The 13,482-nt window shown below is 37.3% G+C and overlaps 1 protein-coding gene across 1 annotated transcript in view; it reads left to right on the top strand.

The window, feature by feature from the left end:
- TXNRD1 (thioredoxin reductase 1) overlaps positions 1-12,794 on the top strand; it is a 27,280-nt gene extending 14,486 nt beyond the window's left edge. The window contains exons 10-15 of the mRNA XM_005430079.2: positions 259-335; positions 1,927-2,083; positions 4,167-4,274; positions 5,636-5,731; positions 7,816-7,950; positions 11,115-12,794. Of these exons, the coding sequence (XP_005430136.1) occupies positions 259-335; positions 1,927-2,083; positions 4,167-4,274; positions 5,636-5,731; positions 7,816-7,950; positions 11,115-11,177 (636 nt within the window). The 3' untranslated portion in view covers positions 11,178-12,794. The remainder of the gene's footprint in view (positions 1-258; positions 336-1,926; positions 2,084-4,166; positions 4,275-5,635; positions 5,732-7,815; positions 7,951-11,114) is intronic.
- The last annotated feature ends 688 nt before the right edge of the window (positions 12,795-13,482 follow it).

The raw sequence follows: 13,482 nt of genomic DNA, 5'->3' as shown, positions 1-13,482 counted from the left end.
TAGAATATTCTTGGAGTATTCCTCAAGGGAAAGCTATTTGCCTGTTTTTAATCTTAGCATTAAAACCTGGTATTGTTAGGTCATGGTGGTAACATGGCTTGTTTTAAACTCTATGAATGTACAATGGATAGCAAATGTATTCACCTTACTGTGACCAAGCTTTAGATACTAATCTCTAGTATATATTGAAGATAATAGCAAAAGGAAAATGCACTTTTGAGTTTTTAAAAATCAGTCATGTGCATCGCTGTTTTGCAGGTGCTGCTGGCAATTGGACGAGATCCATGCACAAGAAAAATTGGTTTGGACAAAGTCGGAGTGAATATCAATGAAAGGTAAGGACAGATGTCTGTGTACCACTCACTGCTGAGTTTGTGTCATGTGCTGTTACAATGGTAGTGGTGCAGAGACACCCAAATTTTTGAGGAAAAATTTGTCTCTTGTTTCTGTACACTTGGGTGGGAGACCATGTAGCAGATAGCTGCATTTTCTCCCATGGTACTGCTGCATTTGCTTTTTTGTTGCTGAAATGTCAATTTCTAATTCCTGGGAGGAAAAAAGTGTCTATTTCATTCTTTCTAGATTTACAGGTCCATCTTAGCTTCTTCCAGCCACAGGGTTTTCTAGGATCTGTCAGTTGTTCCTTTTATGCTCTTTTTCTCATCTCCTTGCTTTTATCACCTCTTGGAACAAAAATCTGTTTGTTCATACAGGCTTTTAGAGCAGTGAGTTTTGTTCATATTTTAATGTAAAAGCTGCTATATGTTATTTTGAAAAATAAGGTTCAAGTAGCATTCCTTAAACTCCCATGTGAAATTCTTGATGTGTTTTAGGTTTTGGAGGGTTTTATTTCTTGCCTTTAAGCAACCTTGGATACAATCTGTGTCTTCTGTAGAAGAGTATTTGATGTTAAATGTAGTGAGGTTGTTGTACCAGGGAGTGGAGCTATCAGCAACATTTTCAATATTGGTAACTAAAACATCTTGCAGGCATGTGGGTCCTCAGAGTTCTTCCCTTTGAAGAGAAAACAAGGGACCATGACCGTGACCAATGCAGAGTATTTACATACGGATGCAGTAACTGATGTTGTCAAGGGGAACAATTGTGGTATTTCAAATAAGTGGAAATTTTGGTCCACTCAAAATTGGCACATCCATGTTGGTTTGTGGAACAGTACGCATCTTTCTGATGTCAGGACACCTATTACTAGTTTAATAGAATGAACTATAAAGTTATTAGCATACACTGTAAAATTTTTAGTGAGTGCAAAATTGAGGAAGTTGGATTTTTAATATGGGAATTGCTACTGGTTTCTCAAGTAACTGTGTTTCTGTGTCTGTCTGATTAGGTTTCCCTGTTACATGTGTTTCCTGCAGTGATTACTGCACTATCTCATTTATTGATGAAGTAGGAAATATTAATAATTAAAAACTTCCATTAGCTCAGTGCACTTGCAGCTAAAAAGCTTGCTGGCTGTTCCTTAGGTATGGTGTGTAACAGCTTGACCTGTCTCTGTGTAGAAGCCTGAAGAATAAGTTTCTATAAACAGCTTCAGCCACTGGACTGACATTTCAGTAGTGGAAAAATTGTTTTGTCCTACAAAAGGAGTGGGAAAATGTCTCTTCCTGTCATTCCTGAAAGTTGCCAGTACACAGCTCAGCTGGTGGTAGAAGGTGTTTCAGGAAGAGGTGCTTCACCTGAGTGATTCAGGAGATGAATTGCAGCTTCTGAAGCTACCTCCTCATCCAGTGTGTGAATTCCTGTAGTTTTGGTCAAATTTGCCCTATTTTGTATTCCTGCCTGAGACTGTAAGTTTATGAATACGAATTCTTTCCTTCATACTTCACATACAAGTCTTTCTCTTAAAGCTAAGGGGCCTGCAAGTTATTTACACCTCCAGCCTTTTCTTGTTAATTCCAATTGCAGAACGGGAAAAATTCCTGTCAATGATGAGGAGCAGACAAATATTCCGTATATCTATGCTGTTGGAGATATCCTGCAGGACAAGCTGGAACTCACACCAGTGGCAATCCAGGCAGGAAGGTTGTTAGTTCGGAGGCTTTATGCTGGGACAACCACTAAGGTAAGGAACCAGTTGCCACGAAACACTGTCACTGCTCTGCTTCTAAGCGCAGAGTGCAAGTCTGCTTGCTTGTGGAAAACCCAGTAGAATTTTAAGGATTAGCTTTGATGATCATTTTAATTTTCCCCCGGCAAAGATATTACTGCAGATGTGTTTGGCTAATTGTGTAGGAAGAAATTAATACCTTTTGGATTAAGCAGTAGTCTCTTTTTTTTTCCTATTAAGAGGGCTTAGTTTTCTCTCAAAGTACAATGATAATGAAATTAACAGAGATCATTTAACTTGTTTTCAATTCTACTGCCTTCCTTTAAAGTCATCAATGTTTCCCATCCTGTAAAGTGCTTTAACACCAATTCAAAGGCAGTTTGCTGAACCTACCTACGTCCCTAATAGAGTGGAATAGGAGTTTGTGATCTTAATTTTCAGTCTTATTTTAATGAATTTTTTTCATTTCTCATCTGTATGTTTTCAATGTAATATGCAGCCCTAATTGTAGTTGAATGTGGACACAAAGGAAGATGAGATGTACCAGTAACTCAGTACATGTTTATACCTGAGTAGTTGAATTAATGGATTCAGTGTTCATGTTTCATACTAGTGCAGTTCTGGGTTTCAGCCAGATTATGGTTGCTCAAATGGGAGTAATGTAGGTACTCATTTACACCTTATGTTTAAACCAGAAGGAAAGGAGAGTGCCTTTAAAGAACTGTTACGCTGATATGGGTGCTTGTCTCACCTTCATAACCATATGGCATGACCATAAATGTTTATCCCTTTCAGAGCCTGCCGTATTCATAGCAAGTTCAGCTATCAGCCAGATTTAGAGCATGATTGAGTTCTTTGTTTTACATTGGCAGATACGGCAGCAACAGAACCCTGAATCAGTGCACATAATGTCATTGAAATAGCCAGGCAAGGTTTAAGAAACTGTAGCAGAAGCTGAATTTTTTTGTTGCTGCAATGCTATGAATATGTCTTAATTTACATTTTATGCCAGATAAGTCTGTCAAGGTACAAAAATTGCTATGCTGCCAAAGGAAGCATTCTTATTCAGTGAATCTACGAAACGAGCAACTACTTTAAAAAAATGGGAGTGTGGCTCATACTGCCTTTGTAACAAATCTGGAGAAGGTGATTGAAATGTAACGGGTGTTATGGATAGGTGGGGCAAGAACAGTAGTCAGCACCTTAGTTGATCCCCAGTCACAAAGGAAATTAATTAGAGTTGAAATATGTAGAAAATAAAATTGCTAGACATGAAATAGAGCTGACTGGCCTGCTAGTCTGCTATAGCAGAATGACTCATTTGGTGTATATGGGAAGAGCAGTGTATGTTTGTTTATTTTGAGTCTAGTGAAAGCTTTTGACACTGCCTCCATAACATTGTCATGGACAAAGGGATGAATTGCAGGCTGGGTAAGTGGGCAGTGAGGTGGGTTGAAAACTGGCTGAACAGACAAGCTTAAAGGCTCAGCTGAAGGCCAGTCACTGGTGGTGTGCCACAGGGTTGGGCTTGGTTCCAGTGCTGTTTAACAGCTAAACTAATGGATCTGGATGCTGAGAACAAGTGCACCCTCAGAAAGTTTGGAGATGATACAAAACTGGGAGAAGTGACAAGTTTTCACTGTCCCCCCAGATGGTTGTACTACACGTCATTGGTTCTTCGGCATCACCTAGGCCACAGCTGATGAAAAAAGAGTGTTGAATGGTAATGGTGCCCTTGCAGCATCCCCACCTAAAAATAGTATGCTTCCTAGAAGTGGTTGAACAGGCAACTTTTATGTCCCGTTTGGCCTGTGATCTGGTACATTTTTTAAATAGGGCACTGAATTTCCTTTTCCATTTAATCAATGCCTGCTAATGTTTGAGTGGCTTTAAGCTGTCTTTTTTTTTCTTGCTCTAATTAACACCTCTGGAATGAACAAACAAAAAACTGTACCTTAATTTGAGACAATTTTAAAAAAGCAAAAGAGCTTCCAGTATTGTGAATAATCAAGCTTTTCTTGCTGTGTTTCAGACTGCTGTATGCTGGTTTTATTACTGATGTTGTGTGGGTTTTCGTTTTGTTTTGAATGCCATACAGTGTGACTATGTGAATGTTCCGACTACTGTATTTACTCCTTTGGAGTATGGAGCCTGTGGGTACCCTGAAGAGACCGCAGTGGAGAAGTTTGGGGAGGAAAACATTGAGGTAAATGCCTTAATTTCACCTGGGTTTTAGTTTTCCAATTTGTAATTTAAAATAATATTAAGAGTAAATTAAAATAGCATTTTGTGCTCTCATGTAAGGACAGGAGGTGACTAGGTACATTTTTTGTCTTCCTTGGCTGTTCCTAGACATGTTATAAAAATAATCCTCAATTCCAATAGCTCTAATTGCAGATATGTTCTATTTTTGGCAAAGGGGGGCTTAAAGGTGGACTGTTTGGTTTAAAAAAAATAGAAAAAGGGTTTCTATGTGTCTGAAAATACTTCAGGATAATTTTAAACTGGGTATATGCTGGAATTAATACACTGGTTTTAATGACAAAGTGGAGCTTTTGTACCTACAGCGTGGCAAATTTCTTACCATAGTGATTTTTACTTTGTAAAGCCAAATGTTAGCTCATTTTCCTGTTTCCTTTGACTGTACAAAGAGGTATGTGCTTAATTTTACTCATGTGAGTAATCCCTTTTCATTCCCTGGGATTGCTGGTCAGGAGTGAAATTAGACAAATATAAGCACTTAGTGTCTTGAGGCTGTTCTTCCAAAATGCTGTACTGACCACATTACAGAATGCATGACAGGAGGAAATCTCACAATAAACTGAATTTTTATGTCCTGCAAATATCACCTGAGGAGCATTATTTACAGAAATAAGCAGTAGGTGGTAGTGCATGAAGTTGAGAACTTGTCTCCCTCTTAGCTGACTTTTTCCGATTTGAACTGTGGAGGAAAATAAGTAAATAAAACTCAAAATGGCAGTGTGAAAAACACTGTAAACCTGACCACAGGGCAAAAGCTTAAATTCTTTTCTCCCTTCAAAGTTTGTATATACCCAGGCAAATTTTTGTTATTGAGTGAAGTTCTTGGTGTTATATGTGAAACACTGGACCCTTTATTCTGGAAAATGCACTTTTGAAATTTTGAAAGCATTTTATTTTTTTAATATGCACCCAGAAGCATTTGTGCTTTGGCTAAGTCCTCATTTAATGTATTCTGACCTCTTTGTTGTGTCACCTTATTGGCTTTTGTTTTTGCAAGCCTCAATAAGATTATTGAGTCACTTCTGATTTTGTAATTTAATAAGAACATGGTGAACTATATAATATTCTGGAAGTGTAATATTCTTATGGCTTCTCATTTTTAAATTATTGGATGTCACTAGTACTTGGTTTATAGAGACTTCTGTCTTTGGCATTCATTAAGGGAAAAGAGTATCATCATGATTTCAGATGTTCTAAATACTGTGTACATAGCTCATTATTTAGGATAATCTGGCAGCTTTTGGAAGATCATGTTCTCTGCTTGGAAGTTTTATGACTCTTTTTTAACCTGTGTTTTATTTCCAGGTGTACCATAGTCATTTCTGGCCACTGGAGTGGACTGTGCCATCCAGAGATAACAACAAATGCTATGCAAAGATAATTTGCAATACTCAAGATAACGTAAGTTATCCTTAATGTAAGTTAGTTCCTTCCTGGGAAAACAATATCTAAATGCTTATCATAAAACTGTTGATGACACAACAGCTATAAATAGGTTGTTTTTAACAAATTAAAATGAATTTAAATTTGCCTACCTTTTGAAGTGTAATAAATATTTATAGTGATGAATATTTCTGCGTATACAAAACCAACTCCCAGTAAAATACAAAATTCTGCCATTGTTATTTGTATATGCTACTTCTTCCATATATGTAAAATAAGAAGTAGAGATCTTTAAGACTGTTGATTAACTTTGAGAAGTGAGCAAATCAATGCATGTAAAAAGGGTTAGGAATTTTATTGGTTAATTCTCTCTGCCCCAGACTTGGACATTCTCTTCTGGGAGACTCTTCTCTCTGAAATTGAGGTCTCTCAGAAACTATCACAACTTGTAACCACTCCAAATTCACATGTGTTCATAAAATTCTTGAGCTTGTTCTAACAGGATAATGTATCTTCCCTGCACAAATCCCATTTAGGGTGATAATACCAGGATTATCCTTGGACAAGGATAAAATTTCCTGGCCGTGGAAATGTACACTACCCGCTGAAGCAAAAGCAAAACTAGTAATTGGTTAGAAGAATTGGTGTGGCTGTCTCAGAACGATCATCATCTGTTCAATAAAATGTAGTTGATTTTATTAATATAAATTATTATGAAGAGTAATATTCTATTAAAATATATTCCTGTTAAGATGGTGGCATATCTGTCCTATGAGAAAAAACAAAACTTACTTAACCTATATTCATCTTTCTTAGATACAGATTTTGCTTCCTGCAGTCTTTCTAAGCATCTTGTCAATATTTTGTAAAATTTGCAAACCTGTCTATCTCCTCCTTCTGGAGGAGTTTGCAGTAGTGTGGAAGGTATTTTAGAGCCTTTAGCTATGCTCTAATCCAGAGTTACTTAAGAAAATGCAAAGATTTAATGGTGATTTAAAGTGTTTCATTAATTTATTTTCACTTCTTGTCTTGAAAAGTTGAAACGTTTAAACATCTAGGTGTAGTGCTGAAAGTTACCCTAGAAACAAATAATAGTTCAGTAACTATTTAAAACTTTCATTGCCTTGGTTTCATTGCTGTGCTTTTATTTTGACATATGTCAATATTTCTAAAGGAAAATTAAGATAATTCCATTTTACTTATTACCTGATTATAGCTTTCCTTATTTAAATAAACCCTGTGGTAAATCTCAGTCCTCAGATTTACTGAAAGAATAATAATTTTTCAGTAGTATTCACTATGCTCAATATATGTAATATATTCTTCCTGTGGGAAGAGCAGGTAACTTTTGATACTCAACTGAGCTATATCTATGCTGACCAAAAACTGATGAATTCCCTGAAGGCCACTAAAGCTCACAGCAGGTGATGTGCTAAATTTTCATGTTTCTCTCATTAAGAAACGCAGGTCAAGTCAGTACAGCTTGTTCTGCTGGATGTTTTCTGGGGATGTATGTGCAGTGTGATGTGTTCTGCAATTGAACAGGAGTATAGAGAGGAAGAGTGTGAATGGTACCTTCCTTGTAACTGGATGGGGTTTTTTGCCAGTCTCTAAGCATATTATCTTCCACTGAAAGCCAACACTGCCACAAGTGTCATTGACAGTTCAGTTAGAATAGACTTCTTGCCATGTCTGGTTGGCCACAACTTCAGCTTGTGGTCCTTTCCTGTGAGCAACGATCAAACTGAAAATTCTTCAACAGATACAGACCCTGTAGCCACCTACCACAGACCCTCATACTGAAAACCTTAATGCAGGGTGCTCACCTTTAGTTAGGCAAATGTTCTGTTGGCACGAGTGGAATAACTCACCTGAATAAAATCTCCTGAGTTCCTAGTTGAATCTTTGGAGAGAGAGAACTAAATTACACAGCCGCACATCTGTTGGTGCTAATTATAATTCACATTTTAGTGGTTACATTAATTTGTGATATGTTTTGTGAGCTGATTAAATTATATACTCCGAATAAGAAAGCTTTACCTGTTGTCTAAAGAGAACTGAATTCATGATTGTGCTTGCATTTGATTGTCTTTGGCATTTAGGAGAGAGTCATTGGCTTCCATGTCCTTGGTCCAAATGCTGGAGAGGTCACCCAAGGGTTTGCAGCTGCTATTAAATGTGGGTTGACAAAAGAGCAGCTGGACAGCACCGTAGGAATTCATCCTGTCTGTGCAGAGGTTTGTATACAAAGTCACTTCAAAGCCCAGCTTTCATGGCATTCTGGGGTAAGGTGTTAGAAATCTGAATAACAGAGCTCTATTAAAGAAGTCCAAATTTGCAGGAAGGTGGGGGGAGGAAAGGAGAGGAAATTATCTGGTTTTATATTTAGAATTCTAACGCTTAGGCTTAGTCTGGGAGTTTTAAAATTGTTTTTTAAAAATTGTGTTCATTTGTGAAAAGTTTATGCCTTCCCTTAATCCAGTTCTCTCTCTACTGGAAAGTATAGAATTTTTATCCTACTTAAGATTATGAAGGCTTCAAATACTATTTCTGCTAAAGCTAGATAAGTGCACCCAAAATAGGCTTACAAACTAGTGCTGGGAAAGGGGACCAGTTACATGACAATTTTTTTATTAAACTCTCTCCTCTTAAAGATCTCTTCTTTATCCTGTAGCCTTTCAATTCATGAAGCCACACAAATATTTCTACTTTTTATCTTGCTGTTCCTCTTAAATGAAGAGCTCAATTTTCTCTAGCAGGTGTGGAACAGCTCCTCCCAGATGTAAATCAGAGATTGATTTTAGTAGCATTAGGACCAGTTTATATTAGCTGAGGATCCCCGAAAGCTTTTTTATGACCTGTGTAAGTCTTCATACAGAGTCTCTGGTTGTGTTAGAAGTAAAGCAGTACAAGGGAGCACCAGAATGCTCCTCTGCAGAAGCGACATCCACCTCTCTTCTTTCCTACTTTCTAGGTGGTTTAGTAAAAGCAATGCAATAAGGACTCCATTGATGGACTGCTACCAATCTAAATCCTCTACAAAGCATTCACAATATATTCTGTTCTTTGTAGTACCATTTAATGGTATTCTTGGAGGCCCTTGAAGAGAGCTAGCAGGTCCTTGTCTTCCCAGGGGCCCTGTGGAGGGGGATCTCTGAGGGCAGCATTCAAACCTGTGAACTCAAGTGGGATATTAGCATATGCAGTGTGAAGAGAGGATGAGAGTCATAATTTATTCTGGACATCTGAGCTGCTAAAACTGAAACTGAATAGAATGATGATCAGACATAATTCAGGGAGGTAATTTCAGATAATCAGATTTGTTTGAGTGGGGGAGGAAGAAACTGGCTCAGGAGAAATATGCTATTTAAAAGCTCCAGGAAACACTGATTATTTTTAATGACAGTCTTCAAAAGGGTTTTTTATGCTTAATTTAATCTCTTGAGCAGTAAATAAAAGTCAAAGTGCAAGATGGCACTCTTCGATTAGAAAAATGCTTGAAAACTGGGATTTGTGAGAAATGAGCATATCGGATGAATAGAATGATGGATAATATCACTGTTATCTTTGTTACATCCCTGTAAAAGTTAAAGAAAATGAAGTCTGATTTGAACAGGAAGGGCCAGTGTTACAGGGTCAAGTGCTGACATCTTCACTGGCACTAGTACTAATTAATTGCTAAGTCTCTTGTGAAACATGGTTTTATTCCACTTGAAGAAAACCTTAAGACTGAGGGTCCCATTTTCACTGTCTACGAATTAGAGCCAGATTTTCCTCCTCTTCTTGAAGGAGCATTTTATTCTGCAGAAAACAGGAGCTCAGAATGGAATTTCTTGCAAGGTTGAGTGCAAATAACTGCAAGCACATAACTGGTAGGACCTCAGCCATACAGAGAATTACATCTCAGCCTCAGCTGCACTGTGCTGCCTGAAATTCGGGGGTGTACTATTGATCATCTGTGATGAAGAGAAATTGTCTCCTGAAAGCTAGGGTGATTCTTCCAGGTAGCTAATGATGGCTTTCCAGCCATTGGATCTAAGGTTTTGTCTTCTCTTAAGTAACAAACAAATCCTATCTAAAATACTTGTTTTCAACAATTATCAAATTACTCCAGCTGGCTTACTAGGAAGCAGTGTGGACCCCTCCCACACCTGGAGCTTGCAGTCTGGCCAGGAGGAAAGCACATAAATTTTGTGCTTTTTAATCTTGGTCTTTTGAAGTGAAATAACAATAAATGAAGACTCCTATATGTTGTCAGGCTGTGGATCAGAAATGAAGTCTACAAACCCCTCTCTCAAAACATGCACTATATTTTAGATAAGTCACTGTTCTTATGCCATATATATTAGACATACATTTATCTTCCTGATTTGTGGATAATGCTTTATGTGCTTATAGAAAGTGGAAGAGGTTTATCATTTATTGATGTTGTCCTCTGAAGAGCTGCTAGCAGTCTTAATGCAGCAAAACTTCTACTTAAAGAAATATGTCTTTCTGATCCCCATTATCTTTAGATAATTCAGTGTTATTTGCATAGCTGAAACGTGTATGTACTATATCCTGTGCTAAGTTTATTCTTCCTGAGAGATGGCTCTGATGATAACTAATTATTGCAACTTTGAAACATTTAGATAGCAGTGGTTTTGACTTCCGTTTTTCCTTTCTATATTGTATGTATGCAAAACAATGCAATTATTTGCATAGTAAAGTACCAGTATTAAGCAAATGTTTATAGAATCTTCCTTCCCAAATTTTAATCCGTTAATTTTACAATAATTATTTAGGAATAATATATCTATAAATATTTATTTATTTATTTATTTATTTTTCTTTAATGTGACTTAAAAGTAGTAAAGACTGGAATTTTTCAAATTCGTTTTACTCAGTGTTCCCATAGCTGTTGTCAAGAGGACACAGATACCGGACATAATGTCTTCATCAGCAATCACTTCCCTGTTTCTATAATGGCTAGAAAGGCACAAAGGCAAAATTCTCTCCAAATGCCCATGCCTTGAGTTAACTTCACTTTCCCCCACAAAGAAGTTTTCTTTGAGCCATAAAGACACTTATTCATTAGGTGTACTGGAGTCTATTATTGCTGAGCTTGTTCCCACTGTAAAAACTTAGGAGCATTAAGATAAGAGGTGGTATAAAGCCATGTGACTTCCTTAATTCTTTCTTTTCCACTGTAAAAGGAAGAACATAAGTTAAATGAAGAGAACAGAAGTAATTTGTGTGTGTGTGTGCTGTTTAATGGCAAGGACTTTAAAAGTAGGATTTTCATTATTTTCTTACTTTAAGAAGTGGTTCCGATTTTGAGCATCATGCCCAATTTAATCTTCCAGGAAAAAAGAAAGTAGATTTAGCCATGCTGAGAATCTTCTTTCTTCTTTGTCTCAAGGTATTCACCACCCTGTCTGTGACTAAGCGTTCTGGTGAAAACACCACTGTGAGTGGATGCTGAGGGTAAATTCCCCCATCATTGCTATTGCCAGAGACTGACTTTCATCACAGTGTCTGACTCCTGCAATTCAGAAGATTTTGGGAGAAGTCGCCCTTGGACACCTGCAGAAATGTGTAGAGCTTAACCTGGACATTCCATCATCCTAATGAGAAGAGCTCTGTGGAAGTTGGTCACTTGTGGTGCCTGGCTGGCAATTAGCAATGCAATGGGAATCTGGACTGTTGAGCTGCTGATTAGCAGGGCATTTAATAAATGCCTTCATGAAGTCATAGCCTGAAGCCTGCATTGTCTGGTGGGCAGTGATGGAAGAACTGCTAGCACAGCTGGAAAACAACTGTTTTGGTTTGGCTTTATTCCTCTCTAGTTTCTTTCATGAACATCCCTTTCTAGTTCTTTCCAGAACAAAGAACTTCCCACCTCAGAAAAATTCCTCCCAAGTTCAGGTAGTTGTATCAGATAAAATAGCTCCTGTGTTCTGGATCATGACACACAAATGCAAGGTCTCCTCATAAGCATACATTTTACCAGCTTACATGCCTATAGAGGGCAAGTTCTACTTGTTTGATCATGAGGAAGAAAATAGCCTTGGAAAAAAGTTTAGTACCACCTAAAACAACATATTTCTTGCCTTCCAAACTGACTATGTTGTGACTTTTTATTTAGAGAGCCTTATTTGTGAAAACATTCTTCTCAATGAGAAAGGAAAATAATTTACAAAGGCCTTTTAATACAGAAAGTTGTTGTGTTTCTTCCCTGAAATCATGCATATAATGCAGATGTGATGATCTTAGCTCTTTCTGAAGCTTATGTGATTATAATGAATCTGCTTTGGAGCTGACAGAATTCCAATGTTGAATGAATTGTCCTTCCAAGAGCTCTGTGCAACTTCATTAAATTTGAGTAAATTTCTTTCTTTCCAGGTGAGCTGTCATAAGCTGCACTGTTTCAGGTCTAAACTGGCCACTTTGAACACAAAAGTATTGAGATTTCCTGGAGATTAGTGAGCCCTTAAGATAAAAAAATTACGCAACCAAACAATACTGCCCTCCAAAACAACTATCCAAACAAACCCTCCAGCCAAACTCCAAAAACCAGTAGTGAAAAATCTGTTTTGTGTAAATAGGGTCTAAAAGTTCTATTTAGTTCCATGTGTGCTATGTTTAATATTTAATTAAGAAAACAATACTTTTAAAACAGAGGTTTCAGTGAAAATACCAAATTCTTGAATATCTCTACTGTGTTGGATAAGCTGCATATTTACTTGTCAAGAAATGGCGAAAGTGGTTCTTTGTATTGGAGATGAATGTGGTTTTTTGATCTGTTTTTCCATTTCCCTCTCTTTTAGTGAAAGATTTGGATTACTTTTATTAAATGGTTGTTGGGAGTTCAGTAGTGCATTGTGAATTCCCCAGCCCTGTAGGCAGAATGCCTCATGCATAATTTCCTACCTGGTAACAAATTCTTGTATTTCTACTGAGATTTCTAAAATAGTGTTGTTAGTTATTTTTATAAACCCGTACATAACTGAAGAATTTTTAAACGTGTTTTGTATGGTATTTGGAAGGGTCTGTGATTGTATTTTTCTGGCCAGTTTAATAAATTAATCCATTTGCACAATCAGATGCTCCTTGTGATGCCTCTTCCAAGCAGACACCAGGTGACAGCAAGGCGACTGTTTTTTCAAGGGCCAGAAGAGGGCACCGTGATAAACCCAGCTTGATTTGCCTTTGTCTTTTGCACTTTGAGGGTAGATATTTATCTTAAAAACAGGGTTTGAGGCTGTTTCATGAACATTTGTTTTGCATGTTAAATATTTCAGGAGGACGTACTTAAAAATAAAAGATAATTAGGAAACAAATCTTACACTATTTGCACCAGCTGCCATCCATGTAACTTCTGAAAACCCAAGAGTGCTGGTTCCTGAGCTGCTGGGCAGTGTAGCTGTTCATATTTGAGCACACGGATATCAGCATTTTCAGGACAGCTGTCTAAGAGAGGTTCTGGAGATCAGGATCCTTTATTTCCTGGAGGGAATAAAGATATGTATGAACTTGGCTTTGCAGGGCTAGACCTACACATATCTATTCTTGGGTTGTGTCATCATTTATGATGCATGTTTCTACACTAATTGAATTGCTTACAGTTCAGTAGGTGTTGGGCTTAATTACTTCTATTTTTTCTTAAAATTTAAAATTGTGAGACTTTTTTTGGTGGAGTTTTTTCCATTAATCCTCCATAAGGAAGACATTTTCAGGTGTGTATTTATGTCATCTGTGCATGATGATACAGGTATATAATATATTAT

This window comes from Geospiza fortis, unplaced genomic scaffold, assembly GCF_000277835.1.
Source record: "Geospiza fortis unplaced genomic scaffold, GeoFor_1.0 scaffold650, whole genome shotgun sequence".
Classification (NCBI taxonomy): domain Eukaryota; kingdom Metazoa; phylum Chordata; class Aves; order Passeriformes; family Thraupidae; genus Geospiza; species Geospiza fortis.
This window is presented reverse-complemented; position numbering and strand designations above follow the sequence as displayed.